At 56.4% G+C, this 13,328-nt stretch overlaps 1 protein-coding gene across 1 annotated transcript in view; it reads right to left on the reverse strand.

Annotated features, from left to right (window-relative positions):
* The window catches only part of ERGIC1 (endoplasmic reticulum-golgi intermediate compartment 1), an 84,748-nt gene that overhangs the window by 3,186 nt on the left and 68,234 nt on the right, over window positions 1–13,328 (reverse strand). The window contains exons 8-9 of the mRNA XM_036241385.1: window positions 10,674–10,774; window positions 8,211–8,333 (exon numbers count right to left, since the gene is read on the reverse strand). Of these exons, the coding sequence (XP_036097278.1) occupies window positions 8,211–8,333; window positions 10,674–10,774 (224 nt within the window). The remainder of the gene's footprint in view (window positions 1–8,210; window positions 8,334–10,673; window positions 10,775–13,328) is intronic.

Consider the following 13,328-nt stretch of genomic DNA (forward strand, 5'->3'; position numbering starts at 1 on the left):
GAACCAATACCACCCACCACCCTGGATACCTGGGCGGGAGGCACCTCTTCACTCATGTACCACGTGGCCCAGAGAGGGAGATGACTTGTCCAAGGTCACGCAGCAAGTGTGCGGCGAGGCCGAATCTGTCTGCCTCCAGGACTCTCACTCGCCCCCACACGCGGGGCAGCCCCAGAGGGCCCGAGACGGCCATGAAGGCACCCCTGGCTGCCAGCCGGCCAAACCCTCCACCACTGGAGGACTCTGGGAGAGGGCAGTGCCTTCACGGACCCTCTGGTACCAAGCGGAGAAACCAGGAGACACAGGGAGAGGAAAGTGTGAATCGAACCAGCATTTATTTTTAACACGGTATTTCCACGAGATGAGCTAAGCAGGGCCTGTGAGGCCCAGGGCAGACAGAGCAGGTCTGTGCGGACGGGCTGTAAGTGGAGCAGCTGGCATTCCAGCACCGACAGCCCAAGAAACCGGAGCAGCCCCCAGGGAGTGGAGAGGCTGGGGGCTCCGGGGGGATTATGATGAAGTGTTTTCAGTGGGCAGGGCCTCTCCCTGCCAGCCTCAGAGCATGACGAAGGGGCACTTTTCAAGGAGGATGACGGCAGGGGAGCTGGTTTATTTCGGTGGAGTGGGTCAGATGATGGGAGATTTCAGACCACAAAATGCTTTTAGAGCTTGGATCAGAGGAGAGGAAAATGTGACTTAAGTGCAATGGAGCAAATAATAAAAAATGAATAAAAAATAACCGCGCACACACACACATCTATATTCATCGACACACTGGAACCCGAGCGCGCCCTTGATTCACATACACCTGGCGCCCAGTCTGAAGGCTCCTTTCGCCGGAGCAGCAGACAACGCAGGCCTGGAGGGACACGAGAAGACAGCCGTGGGAAACTGAGGCCTGGGGGCGTAGAAGCTGCTAAGTCAATGAGAAGGCCCTGCAGTGAGCCTGCTGTGACCCAGCTGATACTACCCAGCTCAGCAGCATGTCACTGGTCAACTAAGGAGGGGCGATTCTGACACATTATTGGGGTGGGGGAGGCTTAAAAGCGGAAAGAAATTGAACAGCCCGCCTGACGCAGCCAGAATGCTTTTCCTCATTCTGCCCGTGGCCTGCTCAGGCCTCCCGGACTCACTCTTATCACGTAGGTGGTGACTGGTGTGAGGGGGAGTCCTGGGGTGCTCTGAGGCCGCGGTGGCCCCTGGATACTGACGTGTGGGTGGTCACCGAAATCCCCAGCGTCAGGAGGGTACCACTTGGACTCATCCAGGGAGGTGGTGAGACAGGGTCAGCCCTCATCCTGAGAAGGTCACAGGGAAATAAATGTAGCCACAAGGTGCACCGGATGGTAGGTCAGCCTTGGGACTCGGGCCCTACACTGGTGGTGGCAAGTCACAGGCTTCCTCTGTGACTCCGTGGCTGATGCCCGGGGCCGAAGCGGACCCCATGAGGAGACTGAGGAGGGGCTGGCGACAGGGAGCACGGTGACTCAGCATCTCCGGGGCCAGGGGACGGGCCCAAGATGAATACAAATGACAGTAAAGTGAATTATGGCCACAGCCCATCGCTCTGCATGCAGAAGAGAGGGGAGAGCCAGGCCTCCAGGGGCGCAGAGGCTGGGAGGCCTCCTTGCTGGACTTGGCGAAGTTGGGCTGAGCAGAGTGGGGGTGAAGTGAGGACTGGCAAGGCCACCGGCCTTCCCTGCCGCGACAACAGAGAAGGCTCATGGCTTTCGGACACGAAGTGGCGACTGTCACTTACTCTGGCCACGGGAGAACCTTTCTGGGCCTCAGTCTTTTCATCTACAAAATGGGAAAGCCATTCCTACCTTGCCCCAGGCGGCACCGCAGGAAATGCCTCTGGAGCTCCTAGCACTTAGTAGGTGCTCAGTAAATGATCCTCAATCTCATCTTGCCGTTGACTGAAAGGTTTCACCCTTGTTGCTAGATCCGAGATTTTCTAACCCTCTCGAGCCCCACTTTAAGAACAATGGGATAAACGTCGCTTATTCCCCAGGGTCAGGCTTTTCACCTTCTACCTGGCTCTTTAAAGAAGGAACACATCGATTTGTGGAAAAACAGGACAGCATAGGCAGACAGGCAGATTCTCTGCAGCTGCCTGGGTCCCAAGCACTCCGAGGACCCATCCTACAGATGGGGGAGCTGAGGCAGAGACAGTGTTCCCTCAGGTAAATGCCAAATCCTTGTGGGGAACAGCACTCGCTGGGGGCAAGACGCCCCGGCCGCAGGTCATTTCCATTCTTTGGCCCACCTCAACCCTAAGCTTAGACTCATTTACCTACAGCCTGAGGGCCAGAGACAGCAGGAGGACCTGACACGCAGTAGGCGCCGGAGTGACCGAGTGTGAGCTGGGCCTCAGTTTCCCCACTTTTACACATGGGAAGGCCAATCCTCACCCATCAGGGCCACTGTGGGATAAATGCCTGTTCCCTCGGTCCCTCTCTTACCACTACCCTGCATGGTACCTCTTGACCAGACCCGGAGACAGTGGGACCACCTGTGTGGGGCGAGGGGGGAGGCGCAGGGCCTCCGAACCGGAGAGCCACCACAGCTGGCACACACAGCCCTCCTCTGGTCAGCAGCCCAGCTCCAGACAGGAAAACAAGGACAATTCGATAGCCAGGCCCCAGCGAGTCTGAGACAAGCACTGCTCTGCTTTCGGCAGAAGTCATCAATAATGCCCCTTTGTTCTTCCGCAGGGACCTCCTCCCTGCGGTCTGCCAGCTTCCTGGCCTCCTATGGCTAGAATGAAGTCAGCGCCTCTACCTTGAAAAGAGGGGTGTGTGTTTCCCGTTCGTTTTAATTACGGCTCTTAATTCCGCATAATACGGAAAGGATGCGTTCCAACCGCACTGGCTGGAGAGCTGAATCCCGGCGTTGTCCCCACAGCACCAGCCCTTCCCACCCGTGGGCGCCCCGCCCCCCTTTGCTTTTCCGTAGGGTGCCCCGAATGACAGGCGTGCCACGAGGGGTGGGTGACGGCGGGCTCGGAGCACAGGCTCCCGGTCAGACCCGGCTCTGCGCCGCAGGCTGGGAAACCCCTTTAGCTCTCTGGGCCTCAGTTTCTCTCACCTGTGAAATGGGGCCCCCGCCGCCGCACCAAGTGCCGGAGCCGACCTTCCCTTCCTCCGGGCAGCGCCACGTGAGGCGCGTGGAAAAGCACAGTGTGAGGACATAAATAATGAATCGCGGTGCCATCAGCCCGGCGGCAGACAGCCTGGAGCCGAGGATGAGAGCACCGAGCCGGCCGGCGGGGGTGGGGGCCGGCTGCGAGGGGAGGGCAGCCGGTAACTGGGTGCTGGGGGGGCAGCAGGTTACCACAAAGCTGGTCCTGCCACATCGCCCATGCCCACCCGCTAGTGCGGTCCTGGGGGGACAGGTCCTCTCCCTGCCATTTGTATAATGGCCGCAGCTGCAAAACGCCCTCCTCCCCTCAGAACAAAGCCCCCTGAGGCAGCACTGCCCTCTGCCCTCTGCCCTCTGCCTCAGTCCTTGCGAGTGCTGGGGAAGGGTGACCCCCATCCCACAGACGGGGAGACAGAGGCTCACAGAGCTGCCTCGTCTGAGGTCACGGCCACCACATGGGGACAAGAATCCAGGTCTGGGAGGCTGGCTGCAGGGCCCGCTCTCCCCAGGGAGACCACCCTGCTTCACTGCCCCCCAAGCGCCCTCGGTCCCCGGATTCATGCTGGATGGCTTCTTCAGCTTTTGCTTTCTCAGTTCTGTCATCAAATGTCCTGAAGGAAGGGGACCCCTCAGCCACGTTTGTGAAGTAAGAAGCCGGGAGGCTGTAAAAGTAAGTGCCGTGTGGCAAAGGGGGACGACTCCCGTCTACGATTCCGGCTGCGTCCGGGAGCTGCCTCAGAAGAGGCCCTGGCTGCCCGAGGCATCGTCTCTGACCCAGCCGGAGCACTGGCCCCGGGCAGGCCTCTGGAAGACCGCTCTGGGCGGCCGGAAGGGTCCGAACTGAAGTGTTCTGCACATTTCCAAACTAACTGAAGAATGAGCTGTTAATGTGGGATTGCTGTCTCGGGGGTGGGCCAAGGTGGACCCCCCTCCCTGTCTGCTCATTGTTTGGCAGCTATTTATCACCTGCCCGCGCCGTCGCAGATCTGGAGACCAGAGATGACGAGCCCCAGCCCTGTCCTGAGCTCACGGTCCGGGGCATAGAGACCCGCCGGGGGAAGTCTGAGCAGGGGGAATCGAGGCTCTGGAAAGACAGCTGTGCCAATCCAGCTACAAAGCTGGTCTCTTCCCAACTCACACAATCTCAGCAGGTAAAACCTGCTCAGGTTTGTCTCCTCTCAATTCTTTCTACCACCTCCCCCCACCTCAGGCACCTGCTGCCTTCTGTCGACAGCAAATTCCTTCCGGTGCCCAAACAGATGAGCAAAAGCTAATCAGATAAGGGCAAGAAAACTCGCAAAGCACGAGTTTGGACAGCTTGCTATTTTTACGGTTTGCATGTGCGTGACTGTGATTTTCTCACACGTGCTCACAACATCACCTTGCTTCCTGCTGCATTTTCCCCCGATTCCCAGGATGGAAGGAAGTCGCTGTATCAAATGACCCTGGTATCTACCGAGAGCTCCATGGCCTCTGCAGGCTCTATTGCTGGAACATCCTTGAGAGCCACTGTTTGGGAAGAGGAAGGCGGGCTTTGGGGTCAAGCTCCAACCTTGCCATTTACTGGCTGTGTGACCTTGGATGGGTCTCTCTACCTCTCTGGGCCTCAATGAACTCATATATAAAATAGGAGTGACATCATCGACCTTGGAGTGTCCCTGGGAGGGTTAAAGGAGGTGACTAGAAAATGACCCGGCACACCGTAGATGTGTAACAAGCGTAGCTACGATTACTTCTTCAAGTCGCGCCCCTTGTGTATTTCTGAGCACGTCTGTGCTAGCCAGGCCCTGTGCTCGGTGCCGGGGACACAGGTGAGTCAGGCCTGGCCACTGTGAGGGCAGAGGTCGTGTCTAATGAAGTGCCCCCTGCTGTCATCGGGAGCCTGTCGATGACAGCTGGCACTTTTTGGTGAGCGAACACCGTCACAGCCACACTGGCCCAATTTGGTGCCTTGTGACTTCTGGCTGCACCCCACATGGAACCAGACACACAAGGAAATCAGTGGGACACCTGAAGCCGTCCAATCTGTCACCATGGCCCACTTGAAGCACTCTCACCAAGGGGCTTCAGCAAGTGGCAGGGACACATGTGTGCGTGTGGTGAGGTGCTCTGCAAGGGACCACTTGCATGCTGTCCAACGCCATCTGTTTATTCCCTTAGTGTGGAATTTTCTGGAACAGCACAAAGCGGAGGTCTGAGCAAGGCGCCCTAGATGGCCCGAGAGCAGAGCATTGGACAGCCTGGTGGGGACTTCCAGGAGGAGGCACCCTCCTCTGTCCAGGCTCAGAACGAACTGGTCCTTTCCAGACCATGAGACCCTGGAGGGGTAACTCCGAATGAACCAGGTACGGATACTTAGAATTGCACTGGGGGGCCCTGGCGCCTCTCCCCTCCACACCCACAGCCAGCTCCACCCCGGCGGTACCCAGCCCTCATTCCAGCCCACCCACAGCTGCCTCGCCAGCCGCCACATGACGACATCCTGGCCTAAGCCCCTCTCCAGCAGTCTCTCCGAGGAGCTATTTGCAGAAGCCCCCATTTGGAGTCCGGGGGCTCTGCACACAAGTGATGGATTTTAGAGAGAGAAAGAGAAGTCACAGCAGGTGCTGCCACACTGGCCCCACCCTGCCCGGCGAGGGCTGCTGGGGGTCTGTGTGCTGTGTGTCTGCATGCGCACGTCATCCCCACATCTGCTGTCCCATGACAAGGGCGACTGAAGCTGCACAATGATGCCATCTGCCAGGGATGGCCAGCTGGCTCAAGGCTGACCCTAGTTGCCATGGCAACCAAGACGGTGGCCTGGGGCCTTCAGAAAACCACCAGACTAATGATGTCAGGAGGCTCCGCCGCGGGTGGAGGCGGTGGGCCTCTGGGTGACGAAGGAAGGTCCTCCCTGTGCCTTCGTGGGACCACGGGCATCGCAGGAGGCCGCGGCCTTCACACGACACACTGTGTCGGGCACCTCGGCATGGACTTTGCCTAGACCCTCACGTCTCCTCACCCTTCCAGGCCATCTCAGGGTTTCCCTCTCAGAACTGTTCAGGGGGGACTGTGCCCCCCTGGGTCCCCGCTGCGTCTGGCACCCGGCTCGGCTGGCGGCCCCCTGGGGGACTGCAGCTCTCCTGCGCTGGCCTGCCCCCCACCAGCCGGGAGCAGCCGAGGCCGAGCTGATGTCTAATTCCCCTATCACGTTGCCCAGCAGGGCCCAGCACGTGGAAAATTCTAGCCGATGTTAAGGGAACAAATGAAGTCGCTTCATTTCTCAGCCACTCGCCAAGGGTTTCAACCCTCAGACCCTCAGCTGTCTGGCACGGCAGGGCAAACAGGAAGGGGACACGAAGATCCTTCTCCGCCCTGCAGCGAGCTGTGGGCACAGGGTTTCTCTGGCACCGTCAAGGCTGCAGCCCCCACCTGCTCAGAGGCCCCCGCGGGTACCCCAGCTCTGCACGCGGCAGGGGTACTGGGCTGAGACTGCGCGGCGCCCACTGCAGGGGCCACCCCGAGGCCTCGGGGGAAATCGCTTGTTCACACCTCCCGACTCTCGTTCAAACAGTGTGCGCGTCTCCCTCCAAAGTAGCTGACCTATCACCGGACGGGACGCGCAGGTCCCCCCGACCCGCTTCACACCGCCCGACCTGTCCAGTGGCACGTCTCTCGTCCGCCGGTCTGACAGGTTCGACCCGGACTCGGACCTCTGGTCACTGCCGCGGGCCTCTGTGAACGGCAGGCCTTACCCGCTTCTCTCGTCGGTTGCCTAATTTCCTCTTACTGATTTGCAGGGGTTCTCGCTACGAACGCCTCAGGCGCGTTCCTCCCTTGCGTGTGCGGCAGACACCTCCTCCCTCTCCGTGTCTGGAGCTCTCACTGTGTCAGGTGCCCCTGGTTGAACAGAAGCTCCGTTTTCTACAGTCGGAGAACAGAAGCTCCGTTTTCTACAGCCGGAGAACAGAAGAGGCTGTTGGGAGGCTCACAGGAACCCAGACTTCTGACGGCCTCCGGCCTCCGTATCCGCACGGCGCTCTGGGCTCAAGGGGCCTCCTTCCAGGACCCGAGCCCCACACGGCCCGGGGGCGGGCGAGGACGGACTAGGAGGGGAAGGCCGGCTGCCTCCTGGCGCCCACTCCCCGTCCCGGTGACTGGCCGAGTTTTCCCTCGCGGCCTTTGTCGCCGCGGGCTGACGGGGCTGGCCAGGACGGCGTGGGACCTGCGCCGGGCCGAGGACAGCACCGCCCTACCCGGGACTCGGCGGGCTCACCGAGACGGGCATGACCCACGGGCAGTTTGAAAGGAAGCTGGGGCAGAGCAGCGCAGGCTGAAGGAGGCCTATTCCCGCAGACGGCACTCAGGCCGGGACCCGGAGGCCTCCCTGCCCCTCAGACCGCCTCAAAGTGGGGCTCCGTCTTCTGCAAGAATCTTAACTGATACACATCTAGTCAGAACTGGAAATCAAAGTGCCAGGACCGAACCCCGATCCTGAGTCATTATGAAAAGGCGGAGCAGCATAAGGACTTTCGGGCCTCAGTTTCCCCAATCTGTGAGACGGGGATAATCACCCAGCTCTTCACCTCAGCTGACTGGTACCAAACACCTCCAGGCCTCTTGGCGGAAGCAGGGCGCTGTGACCCTGCTGTTTTGCCCCCAAGGACATTGTGAATGAGAGGCCAGGAAACAGTACACTCGACAGAAATAACAAGTATCGAAGAATAATGGCGGCGGCTCCACGCTGCCTCGAGGAGGCTGGACTTGGTGGAGACAATAGCAAAGAAGAAAGAAGGGTACAGGCAGGAAGGAAAGAAAGAAATCACCTGACAGTATCAGCGGCTGTGGTTGGAAAACAGACACGGGGAAAAATGAATTAAGTGTTCGCTGTAAAATTTACACAGGAAAGGACAAACCTTGCTAGGAACAGTTTCCATAAAAATGAAAAACATGAATAGCTAACCGAGCCATATAAAGATCTGCTTACGGAATGGGTTTAGTGGCATTCCTGAGCCCCTAGCCCCGGGGGGCTGCGTCCTGGTTCTTTGACAAGAGAAGGACCCACAGCAGGCGCCCCGCCCACTCACCGTGGTGATGAACCTGTACAGGGGCTGTCGTCTCTCTGTGTACTTGACCGTGATGGGGCTGAGGTCATATCGGAACCAGATGGCAGGGATGATGCGGCCCGTGTGGCTATAGGCGACGTACTCCTGGGGTGGGGGAAGAGACAAGGAGCGGGGAGAGAGATGAGATTCAGGCACACGAACCGCATCTCACGGTGGGTGGGGTTGGATTGCAGAGGGTCCCTTACACCCCCTCCCCAGAGGCTTTGCCATCAGCATCTGAATGGGCAACATTTCTAGGGGCATTTTGACCCTTTTGGCTGCCTGGAAACAGAACATATTTTCATTCCGGAAGCAGTACCAGAATCAAAATACAAATCTGGGAGCAGAAACTAAAAAGGACAAGTGCGATTTGGGCTCAGTCTGAGTAAAGGCCCACCTCCCACCTCAAGTCCTGGGCCAGGCAAAGCCCATTAATTTATTGAGCAAGTTTCCTGAGCACCTCTCCTATGCGCTGGCTGCTGGGGACCCCGAGGGGAGTGAGCCCTGCCCCTTCCCCAGAGGGTCACGGTCTGGGGACGGCAGATGTAACGATACGTGTAATTCTGTGACACTGCACATGCGTGACAGAGGGACACGGGGTGGTGGGGAGCAGCGAACAAATGACTGAGTCTCCCAGGGTCGTCTGGAAGGCTTGGCGAGGAGGGGACGTTCTGTGTCACATGTGACACCCTGAGGAGTGTGTGTGTGAGAGAGAGACAGAGAGACGGGTCTGAAGGCCACGTGGGCAGTGGGCTTCTCTGAAGGAGCACTCAGAGCTGGAAGGCCAGAGGCCTCGGCCCTCCAACAAGCCTTCCTGAGAAGGCACCAGCCGGGACCAAAAGGATGCTAAGGGGCTGAAGGAACCCTGTGTCCTCTCTGGTCGGGGTGCTTCAGGATCCTGAGACCTCTGGGCTACCCTTATCTATCTACAATAAATGGAGACCAAGCTGACCCCCAGGGTGCCCCCAACCCCAAATGCTGGGCCTGATCCAGGGCTTCTGCTGGGGACAAGCCCGAGACCTGTCCTCTCTGCTCACCGTCCCTGATGGGCACAGCCCCGCCTGCTCTTGGGCCAAGGCCACAGAGAGAGCTGAGCAAGCTGTTCTGGCCGCTGGGCCCTTGCCAAAGCCTCAGGGGAAGGAGCCTTGGGCAAAACAAGATCGGCTTTCTCCAGGGAGAGCTGATGGGACAGGGTGACTGTCTGGGTCATTGCCTAGGGCTGAGGGACACAGAAAAAGAATGAAAAACAGCAGCATCTATCCAAAGCCTTATTCAATGCCTGGGTTTGAAGGCATTGCCTCATTTGACAGCAATCTATTAGGTGGGCACCATTTTACAAATGAGTAAACTAAGGCACAGAGTGGTTATGTGACTTAGTGACCGAGCGGGTCTGAACCGGCAGTCTCCTCCCCGGCCCACTCTCTCTGCTCAGACCGTATTCACATTCTCCCATCTGTCGCTGGCAGCACCTGAGGGGGACAGTAACAGGCCCTCTAAGACACAGAATAAAAGAGACGGGTTTCCTTTTGGACAGTTGCACCAGAACATCAGCTCGGATGGATCAGAGCAGAGGGACCTCAAGTCACCCGAGAGGGAGGAACACCCAGCCTGGCAGACTCTTGCCCCTTGCTCAGAATGAACGGTGATGTGGTCAGGAGGCCAGGCTCTGGAGCCCCAGGAGAACCCAGTTCTAATCCCCACTTGGCCATTTTGTAGCTCGACAACCACCTTTCTGTGTCTCAGTGGCCAGATCTGTAAAATGGGGACAATAATAGTCCTGATGTCATCCAAGCTGTCATGATGACTGAAAAGGATGATGGATGGAAGTAGAGAGCTTAGCATCACGTCCAACCCATTATAGGTGCTCGATAAATGATAGCTACTACTCTTACTATTATTATTAATTAAGCTAAACACTATACCACTTGTAAGGGGTTTGGGCAGCCCTGGAACAGATAAAAAGAAGGAAAAAAAAGGAGAGTCCCAGTGGTAAAGGGGTCTATTGCGGGGACCTCAACCAACATGCTTCCGACATGCATGTGCCACTGGCAGGGTCCTCTCCAGGGAAGTCTGAGGCCCTTGGCTTGAAACCACTAACTGTTGGTCACCCCATCCCGCTGGCTCTGACCTTGCCCCGCTTCCCACTGAGGCCTGCCTGCTTCTCCGTGACTTTGAGTGTTGGGGTCCTGGGACATTCCTGTTAATCAGTGGCCATTCCTGTGACTCAAGAGTCTCATGATTTTGGATAAAGTGCTTGTGCCCTGAAAGCCAGAGTGTCTGTCACATGCTGACCAATCAGGGTCCTGAGTCTGAGGGACCAGGGCCAGATGCAGGGCTGTGGAGACATCTGCAACCACTGGACCCATTTGGGAGGCCAAATCGAGCCGACACTTGTCGCCTCTGCTCTGGCCAGCAGAGGGCGCTGTTGCACGCAACCGTCCGTACCTTGTTGGCCACGGTGTACTGGTATGAGTACCGCTGTTTGCCACTCTTGTCTTCGTAAACCGTGGGCACGATCTTCAAGATGTAGTCGTGGGAGGCGAGGGCTGCGGGAAGGACAGAGTAGAACGAAGCTGCCTGGCTGGCTGGCAGGTCTGTGTCATTTCAACCTTAAACCAGCTGGGCATCATGGGGGATGGGAGATGGAGTGAAAACCCAGTCTCCACATTTTCATCACCAAAAGCCTCCCCCTTCATTTTCTCTCTTTGACACCAGAAATTAAAAGACCCCACCTGTCAGGATCTTTACTCCTGTGTTTAACATTAACATTCTGGAAACTACGCAATAGCCATCAATAGGGTAACCTATAGGGTGGGTGCGGGGAGAGGCAACTTTCCAAGAGGAACTGTTACATAAAAAGAACCAAGTTACATAACAGGGTGAATAACATTTCCGTGCACTGGGGGCAGGGAAGGCTCACGCATGCCACATGCAATAATAAATACATACAAGAATGTTCTGGAAAGATACCCAAAGAACTATTAGCAGTTTTAGCCTCTCGGGAGGAAGGCAGAACGTGATAAAGATTACCTTTCATTGTGTACCCTCTGGTCCTGTTACTTTTGAAACCAACTGGCTTTAGGTTTTAAAAAGAAAGAGCCCACAAACCAGAAAAACGGCACCCGTGAAAAATGGATTAATTTCTTTCCCCACTTTCAATTAATGGGAGATCTGTTCCCCTCCACCTGGACCTGTCGTATTTTTCCACTGCGACTCTCAGCCCCACCCCCATGCAGAGGGCAGAGACCAGGGCTTACTCATCTCCATGTCCCCAGAACCCTGCACAGGGCCTGGTACGGAGCGGACCGTGGCAGATGCTTATTGAATGAATGAACGGATGGAGGGATGACTGATCAGAGGCATGAATGGGAGAGCAGATGAATCAGCTTCTGATAAGCATGAGGTAACCGGAATCAAACACGAGGCTGATACAACGCTGGCCCAGAGCTGCCAGATATCACCCGGGGAAGGAATGAACCCCTTGGGCCTCCTGGGATGCTGAGAGCAGCTCAAGAACCCCTCCATTCCTGCCTCTGGGACCGCAAGTCAGGGACCGCGGAGCTGAAATATCACAGAAGTGGAGGCCTGAGGGTCCCGATCCTGGTCCCCTGGCTGAGTCAGTCCTGAGCCGTGCATTCATCTTTTGTAAGAGGTGGGGGTGCAGGTGGTGTTCACACCTCTTCCTGCTAGTGCTGAGTCTCAGGAAGGAAGGGACAGGGCTTCCCGAACAGTCTTCAGACCTGAGTCCCCTGAAAACCCGAGAAGAGCCCTGCAGCCTCCCGGCTAAGCCCCTAGTGGCCGGAAGTGGTCCCCAGAGAGCAAAGGCAGTGGAGTCGCCCAGGAAAGGCAGACACCTGGGCCTCATCCCCAAACATTCCTGCTCAGTGGACCTGGGGTGGGGCCCACAGTCTCTCTGCTCAAGACCACACCTGACATACAGTGTTCAGAGTACCCATCGCCCCAGGTTAACAACTCGAAGGCCTGAGAAACCAGCCCTGTAACAGCTCTGCTAACCAGAACGGAGTCCCCAGAGACGAGGGGCAGCAGGAGGAGGGGAGGCAAAGGGGTCAGATATACGGTGACGGAAGGAGACTAGACTCTGGGTGGTGAGCACTCAATGGAGTACTCCATGTTGGGTTCTAAAGCTGTAGACTTGAAATTTTCTATAATGCTATTGACCGATGCTATAATGCTATTACCCCAGTAAGTTTCAAATAAATGTAAAATAGTTCTATGAAAATCTGTACACAAAAAACCCAAACAAACAGGGAATCATAAAGAAAAGAAATAAAAACCACTCACAAATCCACCATCCACAGGAAACGTGGATCCGCAACCTTGTGTATAAACTGCCAGACTTGTATTTGCAGATGTATTTGTGTTTTCCTAAACCTGGCCCATACTGGACCTTTTTCTAACTGACCCCACAGACACCGGAGCGTGGCTCCACAGTGTCAGTATAAGCGCTGTGTCTGGCACATAGTAGGTGCTCAGTAAATGTTTGCTGCCTCAATGCTGGTGAGGTTCTGACATGCCTCGGTCGTACAATGTACTCAACCAGGCCTCCAAGGTCAGACACAGGCATTGTTCCTCATTTTCACTCTTGTAAACAATGACGTAATGAACATCATTTTCCTAAGTCATTGGACACTCTTTTAATTATTTCCCTAGGTTACTTATTTCCTTCGCTTTTGCATGAGTAGAATCGATGACTCAAATGCAATGACCATTTTTAAGCCTTTGCTACAATTTGCCCAGTGTCCACTACAGCACCTAACACACCTACACAATTCCTTGTCCGCTGATCCCTCCTGGGGGGCTGGGGGCTCCAACCCCATCCACACGGGCCCACATGCCCTCCAGCCCTTCACGCATCTTATTATGGAGAAGTTCACACAGAAAAAACAGAGGACCGTGTATCAACACCCATGTACCCCTTCCCCAGAGTCCACAATGGACAAGGGCCAATTCTGCTTCATCTCTACCCCACTAGTCCCGCCCCATCTCATTCTGCAGCTAATCCCAGACAGCACGTCAATTCATCCACAAATATTTTAGTTATATCTCCCTAAAAGATAAGAACTCCTTAAAAACCACCAC

The sequence above is a fragment of the Molossus molossus genome, unplaced genomic scaffold (assembly GCF_014108415.1).
Source record: "Molossus molossus isolate mMolMol1 unplaced genomic scaffold, mMolMol1.p scaffold_m16_p_4, whole genome shotgun sequence".
Taxonomy (NCBI): Eukaryota; Metazoa; Chordata; class Mammalia; order Chiroptera; family Molossidae; genus Molossus; species Molossus molossus.